Source organism: Varanus komodoensis, unplaced genomic scaffold (assembly GCF_004798865.1).
Source record: "Varanus komodoensis strain SLA01 unplaced genomic scaffold, ASM479886v1 scaffold18_1, whole genome shotgun sequence".
Taxonomy (NCBI): domain Eukaryota; kingdom Metazoa; phylum Chordata; class Lepidosauria; order Squamata; family Varanidae; genus Varanus; species Varanus komodoensis.
This window is the reverse complement of record NW_025335548.1, coordinates 1,922,396-1,939,168: the sequence shown is the minus strand read 5'-3', so window position 1 is coordinate 1,939,168 and position 16,773 is coordinate 1,922,396. Positions and strand designations below refer to the sequence as shown.

At 39.6% G+C, this 16,773-nt stretch overlaps 1 protein-coding gene across 1 annotated transcript in view; it reads left to right on the top strand.

The window, feature by feature from the left end:
* The window catches only part of PDE11A (phosphodiesterase 11A), a 194,144-nt gene that overhangs the window by 102,728 nt on the left and 74,643 nt on the right, over positions 1–16,773 (top strand). The window contains exons 9-10 of the mRNA XM_044427065.1: positions 1,128–1,220; positions 3,972–4,022. Of these exons, the coding sequence (XP_044283000.1) occupies positions 1,128–1,220; positions 3,972–4,022 (144 nt within the window). The remainder of the gene's footprint in view (positions 1–1,127; positions 1,221–3,971; positions 4,023–16,773) is intronic.

Genomic DNA, 16,773 nt, shown 5'->3' with positions numbered 1-16,773 from the left:
ATACCTCTTCCTAGATGTAATGCAGTAAAGTAGCAGCAGTAAAAGATCTTGTAATGGCTCTCCTTCATGCGGGTTTATGCAGGGAGAGGCTGCAGGACCTGTTTCAAATATGAAGTTCAAAACAGAATCTGGAACACCAGTTCCAAACATGCAATTCCATTTGGTTTTTAAATTACTGTTTTCATTTTTTCCTCGTAACTTTAAGTGTAACACATTTGAAACAAGAGTCCTTTCATATTCTTCCTGTCAAACAGTTATTCAAATGAAGACATTTTCATTTCTGTCTTTCATAATCTAGTATCATGTACAAAAAAACCTTTACACTTGATAAATGCTGAAACTAAGACAGAGGATTACCTACAAACATAGCTGTAATTTGAGACTAACTCATAGAGTTCTCATCAGATAGGTTAACTCTTTAAAACTTGTAATATATGGATTCTAACGAGAATTAAAATAACTATTGCAGGTTATCTCTTATTTACAGACTCCTGCAAGGTTAGAGTACTTGCTTGCTAACTTCCAAGAGAACAAGCCTTTAAAAAAATTGGGGGAAAGGGGTAAAGTAGAGGCAAAATTACTAGTTAATTCCAAGATATTCCAAGCTTAAAGGCTATATTTGTTGATCATTCAGTTGGTTGATTAGCCACTTTAAATTAGACACAACTCCTTGGGCAAGATGAAATTGGGAAACATACATTTATTCATGGCAAGTGAAACATGCTTACCATATTGTCTACAGGTGGCAATCCACTCCAGTATATGTCTGTTAGGTATGAGATCCATGGCTTTGTAGTAACAGCTGCTGCATAGGTAAACTTGTTTATTTTGTGGTACTGCATTATGGTTGTGCATGCTGCTGTAACTGTTTCAACTGATGGTAGCTATAGTGGTCTTTTAGGTTGGTAGGAAGTCCCGGGCAGCCGCATAATACCAGCAAAATTCTATGGTATCATGTGCATTTCATGATCACTGCATCGCCTTTTAGCACTTACTGGTTAGCATTTATTAGTTCCCAAATGATCAGGGCTTTAAAGACTCTTTTAAGACATGAACTAGTAAAACAAGTAGAAGTTGATCTCTCTTAAGTGGTTAAATAATAATGTTAAATTGTTGTTATTTTTTAGGCTTTTGTTATATTTTGTGGCTTGGGCATCAACAATACTATAATGTATGACCAAGTGAATAAATCGTGGGCAAAGCAATCAGTGGCTCTTGATGTGAGTATCATAGGAAATTGGCTATTGTTTGTTAAAAGCTTGTCATTATGTGGCCCCTGGGGAAGAAGGAAGCTCAGTGTCACCCACCTTCCTGCCATAGAAATAAGATGCCTCTTTGTCTGCTTCAGTGTATTGCGTGACCCCATGTCCTCCAAATCATAACACAGAAAAGTTAGTTTTGTTTTGCTTTTTATCATTTTATTATTTCATATTGGATCTTTAAAAATCTATTGGTCGGTATTGCTGATAAATTTTTCAAAGCATGAATGTCTGTTGCTGTTAAACCCTGTCAACTCAGATTTGTAGCATAATTGCAGTCTTTGTAAATAACAAGAAGACTTAGAAACCTTGACAGTCAACAGAAACCAAGGGAAAACCATGTGTTTCGCTGGGAATATTTTGAAAGGTTTGATCTGATCTGTAGTGGAGGCTAATGGCTCCAGTGTAAGTGCAGCTGCTCTGGGTTGTACTCCAAATTTTTAAGGACCTATCTGTGTGCTGAACCCCTTTAAGGAATAGGATTCAGAACCATGCATAGTTCCTTTAGCATTCAGACTAAGATAATGGATAACACTACCCACAGATATTGAAGCCACAAGCCTCCTTGCTGATCATCTGGCAAGACAGGCATGCTAGTTCTCTCTTCGGAATTGGCTCGCCTGTTCAGCCAGCTGATCAGTTGTAATAAAGAATTCTGAGACATCTCCAGCTGCATGCAGCCCTCTCCCCCACCTGCACCCTGGCTCTCTATAATCACAGCCAAAGTATGTTTAAGGCTCATCAGAATAAGGGCTCTTGCACCAAAAAATGGTTACTATTTCTGCAAAGGAAAATATAATTGCTTGGTTGTAAGATACTACATTCTCGGAACATAAACAAAGATTGATCATGCTGTTAGGTGAATGTTATTATAATTATGATGAAAGACCAACTCACTTTAGATTTTTTAAAAAAATGAGTAGGAAGACTAAAACATAGAAGAATGCTGATGAAAATGTGAGAAAAGAATAAGGGCTAGCTCATATTTTGAACAGTGATTTGCAAGAAAATTTGTGTGTGCTATTTTTCTTCTTTTTTGTGGTAAGAGGGGAAGTGGGGCTCCTACGTACATCTTGCCCATGATGAAATCTGTTCATTATTCTGAGGGATTTTAATTAATTAATTTAACTGACAGTATTTATATGTCACCTAAACCAAAGTTTTCTTGGCAGCTGACAGTAACAATAAAATACAACTGTAACCTTAGAATAAAATAGATATAACAAAAATCTGGCTGCTCTAAGAAATAAATTGGTTGAAAAAATAAGACCTTTAAAAGCCTGAGCAAAATAAAAAGATCTTTACCTAGCTCTGGAAAGTCCACAAAGTAGGTAAGCCGTTTGGGGAAGAGCTGAAGGGGCACTTTATAAGCACTGATGTAAGTCATGAACTTGAGGGTTTTTTTATAACCTCATGTTGTTGTTCATGGCTGTATCCAGAATAGTACTCGCTGAAAAAGACAGAAATGCACATTAGATCTAATTCTTTAAAGTAACATGGAAGTATTTCCTTAAAAGATGGATTGAGAAGACAGTCTTATAATTGTCAGCTAATTGAGAATGTAGAAGGGTTTGCTTATGGCAGGGTACAGTCATCAATCCCTGCTAAGTAGGGTTTGCAGGTTTTTGAAAAAAACAAACAACCCTGCAGAATCTCAGAGAAAAGTGGGACAAAGGAAAGATGTACGAGGTTGACCATGGGCAGAAGTGCATCTCTGAAACAGTTTGAGGATCTCAATTACTATTGTTTTCCTCCAGTCTGTCTGAAGTGTGAAGTTTTCACTGTCTAATATAATGTGGCAAATGGTTTAGAAATGTGCAGTTTCACAAGTTAGGACTTGGAATTGAAGTGCTCTGTGTGAAGTTAGGGAGCTGTTCTCCTCTGCTATACCAAATTCTCTTTTCTATAACTTGGAATCAATGGCAATTCTCAAGCTTTCAGGCTACTTTTAATTTTATTTGCTGTAAGTATAGACTGCCTTTTAGCCCTAAAGGTCCTACCCAAATAGTTTCCTGTTAGAAGTAATTAAAACAATTAAAATGCTTTAAAAATCTAAAGATTTAGTAGGAAAAATAAATGACAGGATGCTCAAAACAGAGCATTTGAATTAAAAATACAACTACTTAAACTGAATGTTGAAAAGGTCGTCCTCTGACCACTGATAAGACAATTCTAAGCATAAAACTAAATTCACTGAGTTCAATAGCATTTGCCCCTAACAAAGTGTGTAGAGGACTGCATTGTTAAACTATGTTTCCCCCCCCCCTTTTTTTAAATAAAGGGCATACGGGTCTTGAATATGCACTTTCTGTATCTGAGGCATAGCATTTATATGGTATTTTTGGAATATTTCTAAAGTAGTATATTTAATGGACATGTATAGGTGGATAGAAAAGTAAACCTATTGATTGTGGCACATCCAGAAACCATACTGATGAAAAATTATTTTTTCCTTATGTTTCTTTCTCCCAGAAGATCCACCTTAGATCAAAACTATTGTCTGCAATATTACAATATTAACTACATATGATTTCCTATAACATGATTTAGGTAAATGCTAGAAGTGTAACTGATAATTTGTGATGAGTTATATTTCATGTATAATATATGATGCACTGATATTAATAAAACATTTTAATGGGCATTTCATCAATGGCTTTTCAAAGTGACTTAAAGAAATTTCCTCCCCCACCCCAATTTGTTCTGGGCCAGGTGCTGTCTTACCACGCAACATGCTCAAAGGCAGAAGTTGAGAAATTTAAGGTAACAATTTGTGTGTGGTATGTCTGTGTGTGTACATATGGATGTAAAGAGGATTTTTACAATTCAAAAAGGGAACAAAAATGAGGATTATAGAAGAAGTTTAATATCCTATGGCACTATCAACCTGTTTCAGGAACAGCTCTAAAGTTGTCTGTGACAACTTGCAGCCTATAATAAAATTTTTGCTTTTGTATTTCTTTGACATGTTTGAAATCACATGGTTAATTTTGCCAGGATTCTCTGTACTTTACATTTAGAACTCTATATTACTGTTCTCCTAACTAGATGTTTACTTACTTAGTCACCCTCCCTTTCACCCCATCTACCTCTTGCCCCCTGCTTCCACCTTAGTAACCAGTTAACTATCATCACAAATTATTTACAGAAGTGCTTAATATGCTAAGAGCTAAGTAAAATGGTAAGTAATATGCTAAGTAAAAATTACATGTTCCTGTTTATATAGGACATGAAGTGTAATTGAAAAGAAGTGGGAAACTTTCCACTACTGTGAGAAAGTTAAAGAAGGTAAATGAAATAAAAAAATACATTAATAGAAGCAGGGGAAAAAACAAAAAGTCAAGTAGGAAGGAACCCCAACAGACAAGCACAGAGACCAGAAACCACACAAGGGGGGGAGTTTAATAAGATTAATGTTTGATGAAAGACTATTATCAACTTGAAATAACAACCACCCCCACCTGCCAACTTACTCTACATTCAGTCTTTCCTTCAAAATCTGCATTTTCCAATGTTTCAGTTCCAGAGATCCCAAACATTATTGGGTGAAAGGTAAATTCTTCTCCCACCTTCACAGACTAAAAACAAATTACAATTTAAAAAACAAGCCAAGGGTCAAAAATAGGAAGCTAGCCAGAGGTATAGGTACATTGAGGCAGGATGCAGGCTCCGCAACAAACAGAGAGACCAGTGTTGCTAAGGCAACATGGCAAAGCAGGGTACATAGCAAGGGTCAGGCAAGGTACAGGAACTGAAGCACAGCTAGCAAGAGAACCTGCATTGCTGAGGCAACACAGCAAGGAATGATGCACAGCACGGCAAGGTGGGACTTGCTTGGAAAGGATACAGCATGCCAGGACAGAGGCCAGGGACGAAGCGGGCACACCAGCAAATAGAGGGACCTATATTACTGAGGCCAGTAGTAGAAGGAAGAGTTTGCTCTTATATAGTTCTTCCCCTAGGACTCCCGGTGGGCGTTTATCGGGAGGCTGAGGGTGCCAGCAGGACCTGGGCCTGACCTGTCCTGCAAAGATAGTGGTAGTTGTTCTGGTTCTGGCCACCAGAGCAGCCCAGATCCTGACAGAAAGAAGGGAAGGAAGGGGAAAAAAACAGGCACCGATTCTTAAAGATAGATAGTACTTCTTATAATCACCAGCAGGAGAAAGGAGTAACCTGATCCTGCAGCAGAGCTGATAGCATGATTCTGCTTCCTTTCTCTGCTGCAGCCTACTATAGAATGCCTGTAGGCAATGGTATTTATGTACCTATGCAGCGGAGTGGAGCTAACTGTTCTTACTTTGTAGAATGTTTGGAAATGTGTTACTTTCAGCTAAACAACAACAAGAACTCTGAAAGCAATTTAGAAATACTAAATGTAATGTAAGTAGTGATCTATCCTGCCAGCAAAAGGAAGACATGGATGTGTGGCCTCCTTGGACTGAGTTCAAAAGGTGAGCACCATAACAGAAAAGACCTTGCCCTAAGTCCCCAAAAAGCTCCTTTCTTACCCTGGGGACTACATAGCAAGGCCTCATCTCTGAGAAAGGCAGAGCAGAATGTATTTCTATAGTGTGCAATATGTATTGAACTGTTCCTTGAAGACATGCACTAGAATGCTGGACAGGACAAGTACACAACTTACAAAATAATAGTGACTGGAGGAAAATTAGGGAAATAATGTTGTAGGGGTTTTTTAAATACATACAGTATAGGTTATATCAGCTATTACAATGAATACAGTTTCCTGTATTTGACAAATGTTTGGAATTGCCCTGATCCGTGCCAGTTCAGATGAATCCAATTCCCATTTGATCTTGAAAACAGCTTTTAAAAATTCTGGACTTTCAATGTGGTCTGGGAAAATAGGAGAGAAACTAGTGATGCACCTTGTTGCTCCAAGCACCAAAAGACCTGCCAGAACTATGCTGGCTGGGCACGTATAATGCAGTATGAGAAAGAACTTTGGCTAGGGCTGTAACAACTTTTTCTCTGCAGCAGTTAAGCTTTCTGGGGTGATGATAGTTATCTATTCCAGATATCACCTTCCCAGGTAAACAACGGTGAGTTAATTGTACAAATTCAGGACGTTTAACAGTACTTTGGTGTGCAGTGTCTTAATTAACAAGCTGCAGTGCTAACTATTGTTTGTTGTGGTGTCTGAAGTGATAAACTGTAGTGATGGCTATTGCTTTGCATCTGGCAACCATGGCATCCAGATGTTGGCGTACTGAACCAGCATAAACTGAAAGCAGACTGTGGGAAGGAAGGTGAAATCCGTTCTTCCAATGGTTCTCTCCTGTTGGCAGACCAACACCATTGGACAGAACCTTGAGGTATCTTGAGATTTTGTTGTGCAAGACTTTTTGAAAGAGATTGCATAATGTTGTTCACAAAGAAGCACAATTCTCATTTCTCATACAAAGATCTTACACTAGGTCAGAAAAAGACCTCCCTGCAAAGCAGTCTTCCACTTGCTGATGCACCCTTCTGGATCCAATCCATTACAGTTATATTAAGTATTACTTACATGGCTCTTTAGGGATTGTAAGGCACAATGAGCAGTGCTGGACACTGCAGGACTCATATAAATCGGGACACATTCAGAAAACAGCAGAGGTGATCAGTGAAATAGAAACAGCTCTGTGAGGAAAGGTTGAAAGAACTGGCTATGTTTAGCCTTGAGAAAAGAAGACCAAGGGAGAATTGGATAGCTCTAGTCAAGTATTTAAAGGGTTGTAACTCAGAAGAGGGCCACCTCCTGTTCTCTGTCATCCAAGATTATAGGTTGGGAACAAAGGGCTTAAAGTTACAGGTAGGCAGATTTCGGTTGGACATCAAGAGAACCATCCTTGTGGTAAGACTGGTCAAATGATAGAACCAACTGCCCAGGGTGCTGGTGGGTTTTCCGTTGCTGGAGGTATTCAAGCAGAATCGGAACAGCCTACCATTGGGGGTTGAACTCAGTGGCCTAGATCACCCCTTACAATTCTCTGGTCCCGACCTACTGCAGAACAAAATTTAAAATGCCTAGGACTTAGTTGAAATGAGGTCCCCTTTTGCAAGATAATGCTTTGTGTTCATTCTCTTTGATAATGTTTGGAAGGCACACAGACAGGGGTAACAATGTTAACCACCTTTAAAGTGATACTGGAATTTCAGAAGAGATCATCTGCAATGTTGTGTGCTGTGCCTTTGCGGTTTCAATTGCCTCTTTAAATCAGGGAAACTTTTTTAAAGTTTTGGTATTCTGGATTATCTGCTGTAGACACTTTAAAAGAGACAAGACACAACACAATTCTTGGGGAGCAATTGCAATTTTTCAGGGAACATAATTTTTTCCTTCTGGAAGGTGATATTTTTTCAGAGAAAATTCTGGATGTCCCTGTCCTCAGAAAGTCACATTTCACTGCCAAAAAGTTAAATCCGCACAAATTTAGGGAAACCCTACATTCCACAGTGAGCACAGTCAGAATCAGGGTCAGTACCAGACTTCAGGATGCTCTTGGGCATGTTGTTCCCAGCCCCCCCCCGCCACTTGCTCTTGTCCGCCATCCTTCCCCACTCTCTCCTCTTGCCAGTACCCACTGTTCCCTCTCTGCCAACCCACCCTCTTTACTTGCTGTCATTGCCCCCCCCTTTGCCACTCCCACTCCCTCTTCTTGTTGCCATCCACTCTCCAGTACTTGGCTCCGAGGAGTCCCTTCCTCAGATCCAGGCATTGTGGAGCCTGAAGATATGCTCCGGAAGATGACCTACACTGTGGACAATCTCCCAGGACGCCTCTCCCCTGAAGCAGCCATTCCACCTCTGTTAGCTTGGGACGGCTGCTCTGGAGGACAAGCAACACTGCTAAGGAAAGGAGGTGCAGGAGATTGCCTGCCCAGCACACAAGAAATCTCTGGGGACACCTCTTCAGACTCCACTATGCCTGGCTCTGAGGAAAGACTCCCTTGAAGTGGATGCATTTGCAATGTGGTGCTCAAGGAGAGCTTTGCGAATACCTCGGAGTGACAGAAGTGGGTCCTAGATCAAATCAAGCCAGAACTTCCCTGGAAGCAAAATCAATGAAGCTGAGGCTTTTGTACTTTGACACATCCTGAGAAGGCAAGACTCACTGGAGAAGACTACTAGGAACAGTCAATGGGTGAAGAAGATGCGGAAAACCAACTGCGAAATGGATGGATTACTTAAAGGAAGCCACACGCTTGAGTTTTCAAACAGAGCTGTCCAGAACAGGACCATTTGGCGGGTATTTATTCGTAGGGTCACCATAAGCTGTAGATGACAGCACATAACAACAACAAAGCAGGCTTTCCTCTCCAGACCTGCCTCAGCAGTTCTACTGTAATGATTGTTCAACACGTAAGTGCCTTTAATTTTCTAAGCTTTGTACGGATACTGAAAGAGAAGACATGTGCAGGCTCACGATACAAAAAGAAAAGGAGGGAAGGGGAGCAGCAGCCTCCCTTGTTAGGGTTGCTCTCTGGTCCGACAGGTGTTATTTTCCTTATTCTGTGTATGTGTGACCAACAACTGATATCTTTGGTGGAGGGATTGTAAGAGGACCACCTTCCCAACCAGCCCCTGTGGTTGAACTGTGGAGGTTCTACATATAGTCCTAATTGGACTGAGATTCCTGTATGTCAGATATATGTAATCTTAGCCTATAGGACGTACTGTGTGGGAATAGTGAATATTGTAGTCCAACATTTCTGGACGGTGCCAGATTGGAGATTGAAATAGACCACTGATGGTAGAACAACTAAAGAGCATTTGCATTTGCTGTATTTCATGGCTTATTTCTTAATTTTTTGGTTACTGTTCTTCCACTGAAAGAAGAAACTACTCAAACCTTACAGTGTTCAAGGAAATCGTTGCAATTGTTTAAAGATTTATCAAGAAGATTTGAGTGAGTTAGAGGTATATAACACAGTACAAAAAAATTCTTCATATCTCTGGCCTACTTTGAAGATGGTTGAAAATCACTTTTCACCAAAGATGTAAAACTGTCAGCTTTGTTTTATCATTACTATTTGTACCAAACACACTGCTGTAAAGAAAGAAAAGCAATTTTCTCTTCCAATATAATCAATTCCCTCTTTTATTAGTCAATATGTTGGCAAGTAAGGTTTGAAAAATGAATGTTGTAAGAAAAAAGTCAATGTAATTGATGAATAGACCTTTGTGCTAAAAGGGACACCATGACTTGTCATGTTACTGCTACAAATATAATACATTACGCAGCTTAGTGTTAGGGAATTTTTTCTATTATTTTTGCTTTTGTCATGGAATCCACAGGAGTATCACCTCATGATGAGAGAATGAGTATGAAATCCATGAAAGTTGGTAACCGGCTATGATAAGAAATGTTGCCTCATTCATGGCAGAGGATGAAATGGTTCATTGTTCTCGTTTAGCCCTTGTCTTTATTTCAGACTAGTCAGACATGTAGCTGAATAGAAATTTCTAAGCATGCACGATTAAATCTAATAAATTCTAAGCAAAATTATTAGTTTTAAGAATTATAAATAATAATATTAAGCTAGAAGTAAACATTACAAGAAACATGAAGCTGTTAATGTGCTCTCTTGCTCTCTCTTCTCCCCCCTCTCTCCCTCCCCTTCTAGTAATATCTGATATCTCACCAACTCTGACTCCACATTATCTCTTTGTGTTTCTCCACCCTGCCTCACATCCTTGGCTGTTGGTTGAGGGGGCAGAGAAACACACAGCAAGATCTTCTGACAACACACATTGTGTTATGCTAGATGTTGCTAGGATGAGTGGAGAAAGAGACACAGGGCTATGTTTCTAAGAATGCTTAGTTCCCACTTTTTTATCTGATGGGAAACTGTGGGGGAGATAAATACTGCTTTCGAATTCCCATGCTCGACCAATCTCAGTAAGACAAGGGGGTGTATGTGTGTGTGTGAGAAGGTGAGAGATGACGGCGCCCTGTACAAAGCCATTTTTCTCATGTCGTGATCATGAGGAAGAGCCGCTTCATCACAGGGCACCCACTTCATCAAATGAAGAACTAGGGAATGTCAGTAAAGCGTGTTATGGTTTGTGTTGAAAAAGACATGATGGAAAGATAAGAATGGCGATTCTGTGTTTTACTGCGGATTTTTTTTCCATTTTGGAAAATAAAAGATAGTGTGAAAAAATAACTTCTGTGGATTTCTAAGAACGAATATAGATCTACCCTCCCTCTTGAGCACCTATTACACAAAAGGGCAGGATAGAAAATTAAATCTAAAAAATTATCCACGAATGTACAGAAACTAGCAGCCTGGGCTTCTTTGTGCTTGCATGCACACCATCCCTGGAGACATCCAACCCCCAGGAAGCACAAACAGAGAGCACAGGCCAACTCATTGACCTTCACACATTCACACATGGAAGGGCTTTGGGTATTCACAGTGCATCAGGGCATTATCTGCTATGGGAATGAAAAGTGTAGGCCAACCTGACCTACCTCATTTTTCGCCACTTACAGTATTCAGACAATCATACTTGTGTGTTTTCATCCAGCATAGCCCAGTGATATGTTAACTTTTTGCCCAGTCTGGTTTCTTGGAGACAATGGAGTTTGGCTTTCTTTTCCCAACTTCCAGATAGAAGTAGAGCAATCCAACAATGTACTTACAGGTGATGGCCCTCTGTCACCTTCAGTAAATTCTTTTATTCTAATCTAAGCCAGTCGAGATGCTGCCTAAGAAGCAGGGAAACCACCACTACCCTAATGATGGTCAATTTGGAATATGTGTGAAGGAGCTTTGAATACTGCTGGGTTATCCTAGTGTGATTCCAGATAGGGCTTCCGAAGGCAGCTGTAGCCTCCCTCCCCCCACGCCCCATGGATTGTCTGCAAGAAGAAACAAGATGGAAGAACTGGTGATCAAATTTGGGAAGGCTATGGATGAAACTTAGTGAAATTTGGACCCCACATAAATTCTACCTGAACGAGACAGATAGATAGCAATGTAAAAGCATCATCCAGAAGCAACCTTATCCTTCGTTCTATAATAGAGGAAATAAAAAGGGGTATTTTTTGATGCACAGCCATTTTTAAAAGTACAGTCAAAATCAAGGGGTCTCCTTATCACTGACCAATAGATTTGCAAAGCACTAACACTAGTGGGGATAGGACAGTTCCCATAGCCTTTATGGTTCCACTGCACCACACTCCTATGCTTGTCATAGACCAGCACCTTGAACCATCCTCAGAGGATTCTGACTGCTTGTCCTCAGAAGAAGCTCCTGAGTTAACAGGGAAGAGATGTGGCCATGGAAAAGCATCACAAAGTTTCCATCTTCTGACAATCCACATTCCCAGAAGAACCTTCCATTCCCAGAAGAACCATTCTCAGACACTAAGGACTTGAGTCATGGAGGCACTGACGTGGCACAGCCACTCCCATGTCGTCATATCCTGAGGTTGCTGAAATAAATGAGGCCCAGGTAAGGATCAACGTCTCAGTCAGTGTTGAGGAGAGGGACAATAGATGTGTTTACCATTATACAGGGTTGGGAGAAGGTGGACAAGGAGACATTTTTCTGCCTCCTCCATCATACTAGAGATCAACCCATAAGTCTGAGTGGTGGAAGATTCAGGACAGATAGGATTTCTTCATACAGCACTCAGTTAAAACATGGAATTCACTGCCATAGGAAGTTGTGACGACCATCAATTTGGAGAGCTTTAAAAGGGATTCATGGAGGAGAAGGCCATCAGCTTTGCTGGCTATGGCTTATCTCATTAGCAAAGAGCAAGCCTGTGTGTCCCAGAACTCTTACCCATTCTGCTTGAGGGATCCTGTGGGAAGTTGGCTTGCCCCTGTTGGAACAAGATGCTCTAATGGGTGGGCCATCAGTCTAATCCTGCTTGGCTTTCGCTGTTCTTTAGTAGAAAGGAAGTGAAACAGTTTTAAGGCTGGTAACTTGCAATTTAAGTTTCAGCCTTGCTCCGAACTTCATTGGAGCAGCATAATCATTGTAAAGTTGCTGTGCCATGTGAATCTATAATGGGTTTGTCAGGCTTGCTTTAGTTTCATTTGGAAGCCACCTTGAAAACCCATATCTGCACTCTGCTGCTGTTGCACTGCCCAAAGTCCAAGAAGAAGAGGACACTTGGGTTCTGTGCTTATTTTTAGTTTGTTTGACCTTTTATTCAAGTATTTTAGTAAATTCAGATCTGCCATTGTGCACCTTCGACTAGGGCAGTTAGTTTAGTTTTAGCGTTAAATTTACCTAAAATAATTGATGTGATTATTATTATTAGAAAGACAGTTATTATCAGAATCCCAGTTCTGCTAGCAAAGCTAAAGGCAAACTTATTTATTTATTTATTTAGAAAATTTCTATGCCGCCCCATTCGCCGGAGCCTCGAGGCGGCTCACAAAACATCAATTAAAGTATAATACACTAAAAATATAAAACAAATTAACAGTATAAAATAAGTCGCCCTGGCCAAAGAATAAAATAAGCAGATAACATTAGCAATTAAAATGACATTTGAATAAAAAGGTCTTCGCCTGGCGCCGAAAAACAAATAACGGCGCCAGGTGGACCTCTCTGGGGAGCGCATTCCATAGATTGGGCGCCACCACAGAGAAAGCGGTGAAAGTGTTTTAAATGGCTTAAGAATTTGCTGCTCTGCTTTGCTTGTGTTTTATTTTTGTTTGGAAAAAATGGAAAGTTTCAATATCTGAGAACTTAAAGAAAAATACAAGAATAATTGCAGTGACAAAAGGACTTCAATATCTCTGTGATAACTTTTTGATCCTGCAAAAGAGCGGTTTGTAGTGTGTTAACTGCTTGAATTCAGTGCAGTCGGTTTGTTGTCTCTTTGCACATGATTGAACATGATTGCTGCTATCATGTTAATGGAAAGTTTATAAGACAAGGGGTTTAGAAGACAGATTTTCAAACAAAACTTTAAAAAATTTTAAAGATAGCATGAGACAAGACAACAGAGTGCAGTAGAAGGGTTATTGGTAGCTCTCTGGGGGCAGTGAGGAGAGAAGAAGGAAGCTGGTTGGCAGCAGCATATGTGTTTGGTAACATGCAGAGGTATCACCCAGGGTAGGAGGGTATGAGCTGTAAAGATAATCACACAAGTGGTGGCAGGGAACTTGGGAACCAACTATTTCATATAAATGAGAGCCAGTGTGGCGTAGTGGTTAAGAGCATGGGACTGGGACTCAGGCGATCTGGGTTCTAGTCCCCGCTCAGCCATGGAGCCAACTGGGTGACTTTGGGCCGATCACAAACTCTCAGCCCAACCTACCTCACAGGGTTGTTGTTGTGGGGAAAAGATGGAGGAGGAGAATGATGTAAGCTGCCTTGAGCCCTTTGTAGGAAAAAGGCAGGATATAAATTGAAAAATAAATAAATAAAGGGCACCAAGAAGTGGACACCCCTCAGCTTTGCTTCAGTTTCCTAATTCCACTTAAAATCAAGGACTTTTTTTGCTCTGGCCAAGATGCTTGCAGTCCCAGCGGTAGAGAGAGTGGAGTGTTTGAACATAGAAGAGACCACTTGACAGCAATGTGCCAATTGTTTCAGGTGGCTTAGCTAATAGTAAGCCTGCACTTGCGGATTTTGCAATAGATTTGGGAAATATTTTGAGTAAGTTTTGTTAGGTCACAGAAACAGTCAATATATGGTCTTGCTAACATATTAAGTTAGAAAATGTTATGCCTTTTCAGAGAACTGGCAGATTTGATTTTTTTTTTTTTTTTTTTTTGGATTATTGATCAAATTGTACTCTGATCTAACAGCTAGGGTGACATTGAACCACCATGGTCTTTATGTGACCCTATTCCATGAAAAAGAGATGTCAAGCAGAACTGCCTTTGACCCTTTTTAATTAATTGTTATATTCGTGATATAGTTCAGATTATGAAGTCACAGTGAGTTTTTTCTCTCTAAGGGAGGCCAATTAATAGCCCTATTCCTAAAATATTCTAGGGCAAAATGATTACCCAGCTGCTGTATGGAGTAGAAAACTGGGGTTGGAACAAGAAAGCTTTTGTCCAACTGGAAATAGCCCTAAACAATTGCTTAAGAAAAATCTTGGGTCTCCCTCAGGATGTCCCTGCTGCCCCTTTAAGGAGGGAGACCAGGCTGCCCTCAATTTCTTTAACAGTCCATCTGTCATTGCTAAAATGTTTTAGGAAATTAGATGCTCTCCTGAAAGACCATTTAGCTAAATGCTGCTACTGGCGCAACTGGGAGGGGAACGAAGGAGCAACTGTGCTGTCCCCTAATCTGCGCATGTGCTCTCTGTCCATGTTAGGGAACATAAAGACCTGGGGTGCACGCAGAAAGGGAGGGAGAGGGAAGAAAACTGGTTTATGGCTGGCTCCTGAAATGGTATGCCAGCCATGATGCTGGTCTGATCCAACATTCAAAGTTCCCCTGGTAGGACCCCTTCTTTAAAAAAAACGAAAAACAGTTCTTACTTAATCTTATTGATGCATCATTAAAGAAGGCATTAACAAGTCTGCATTTTCATTCTATGTCCTCAGCAATTCTTGAGGGCAGATTCTGCAAAGTCCTTAGAGAGCAGCATCTTTGCCCTGCAGTCCGGGACAAGTGGAACAGATTAAATATTATGTCCTATGCTGCCCACTTGCAGCACAGATGGCACACACTGGTCCAGCTTGTGTACAAACACAGAATATATTCACTACTTGCTGGCAGATGCATTTCTGTAAGTTAATTACTAACTGGCCATTTTTATTGTGTTGGCTCTTAAAACTGAAAAGAATTATATCGACTAATTCTGTTATATCCCTTGCTAAGCCATAGTTTATTATTTTTTAGTATTAGGGTTGTTTTTATTATTGTTGAATCCACATTATTTTATTATTCATATTTTAATATTTAATTGCTCTTGTTCTTATGTAAGTCTGCACATGATCTGTATTTTTGTTGTTATAACTTGTGGTTGCAACAATAAATTCTTACTGTTATTAAACAAGCAGCTATAGTTGAAAGGCTAGGAACTTTCTAAAATATTATTTCAAGTATAAGACGTTCCAGATTTACTTTCCCAGACAAAATAGCTTTAGATCTCCAACTGAGTGATGGTCTAGTGCTGTCTCCATTAAAGCAACCTCAAACACATAACCCTCTCTCTATCTCTGAGGATATTGATAAAGTGCAATACCTAAGGAATATAATTTGAGCACAAGAATGGACAACCTGACACTTCTTGGAATCACCTGAGGTTGGCTTAGAATCACCATACAAAGTTTCTAATTCTTCTGTACCTGTACAGACTTTATTATCTGATGTTGGGTTCATGTACACTAATAGAGGTATTGATCCAATTACACCAGTCTGGCAACTACATATACTTAGCATATATGGACTATTACAGGATGGAGAAATAAATTTTTGATACCATTTATATAATTTATTTACAAAAATGTAAGATTCTTTGCCTACAGGAAACACAGGCCTTTGAAACTGATTTACTTTCTTGTCCTCATGTAAATACTAGTGTACAAGGCTATGATAATAGTGACATTAGTATATGCATTTTAATTTATTTGCAATCTGACATACAACCATTGAATAGTACCCCCAGCAATACATTCTTTTTAAGGCAAACATATACGTAGGTTCTCTTATTCCTTTAAATGTTTATTTCCCACCCATTTAGTCAAGAGTTTTAGGTTTAAATGATATTTGGAATATTTTACCTGAAACTTTGACTCCCTTTGATATTTGCTAAGCCATGTGGAGAGTTTAATGCTAGAGTTGGTACCAGCTTATCTAAGTGGATTGTACCAATCATGCAGGATGCTTGTAATAGCCTTTTATGGCTAGTTTCCTAGGATAAAACTTAAACAAGATGGGCTTTCAGTTCTTAGTGTTTGCACAGAAGTTATTATATTAAGACTATGGACACACTTGGCTTATTGACCAATGTGCAAGTGCGATAGATTATATGCAGTCTCCATAAATTTATTGCCCGGTCTACAAAGTTTTGAAGGTTGACAGCAGGAGCAAATGTGATTACTTACCCTGTTATTAATACTCTTCTGAAGTTTGTCCCTCTTTTCTTTTCAAAATTTGGAGAGAGTCTATTTGGGGAATGGAAAATACATTGGTCAACAAATCTGGGCTCTTCCCAAATACTTCAGAGTATCACTTTTAGATCAATTTCTCAAGGAATCTTGGATTTTAGTTTAGATACTTCACATGATTCTCAACCCATTATTCAAAATTTTGTACCGATCTTGTTGATCAGCAATTAACTGTTCAATCCAAATAAATAAATACATAAATAATACATGTATTGATCAAGAATGCAGAACTGCCAGGAAAACATTAATAAATTATTCTCACAAGCTTCTCAGAAATAAAGCTATTATTTCTGCTAATTACATAGTGTTTCTGAGATCACCTTATAAGGCACGTTGAAACCTGAAAAGGGGGACCTTTGCCAAATTGCACTAGCAATAGTGATGCTTGCCTTTAGAAGAAAAGAAAGAGT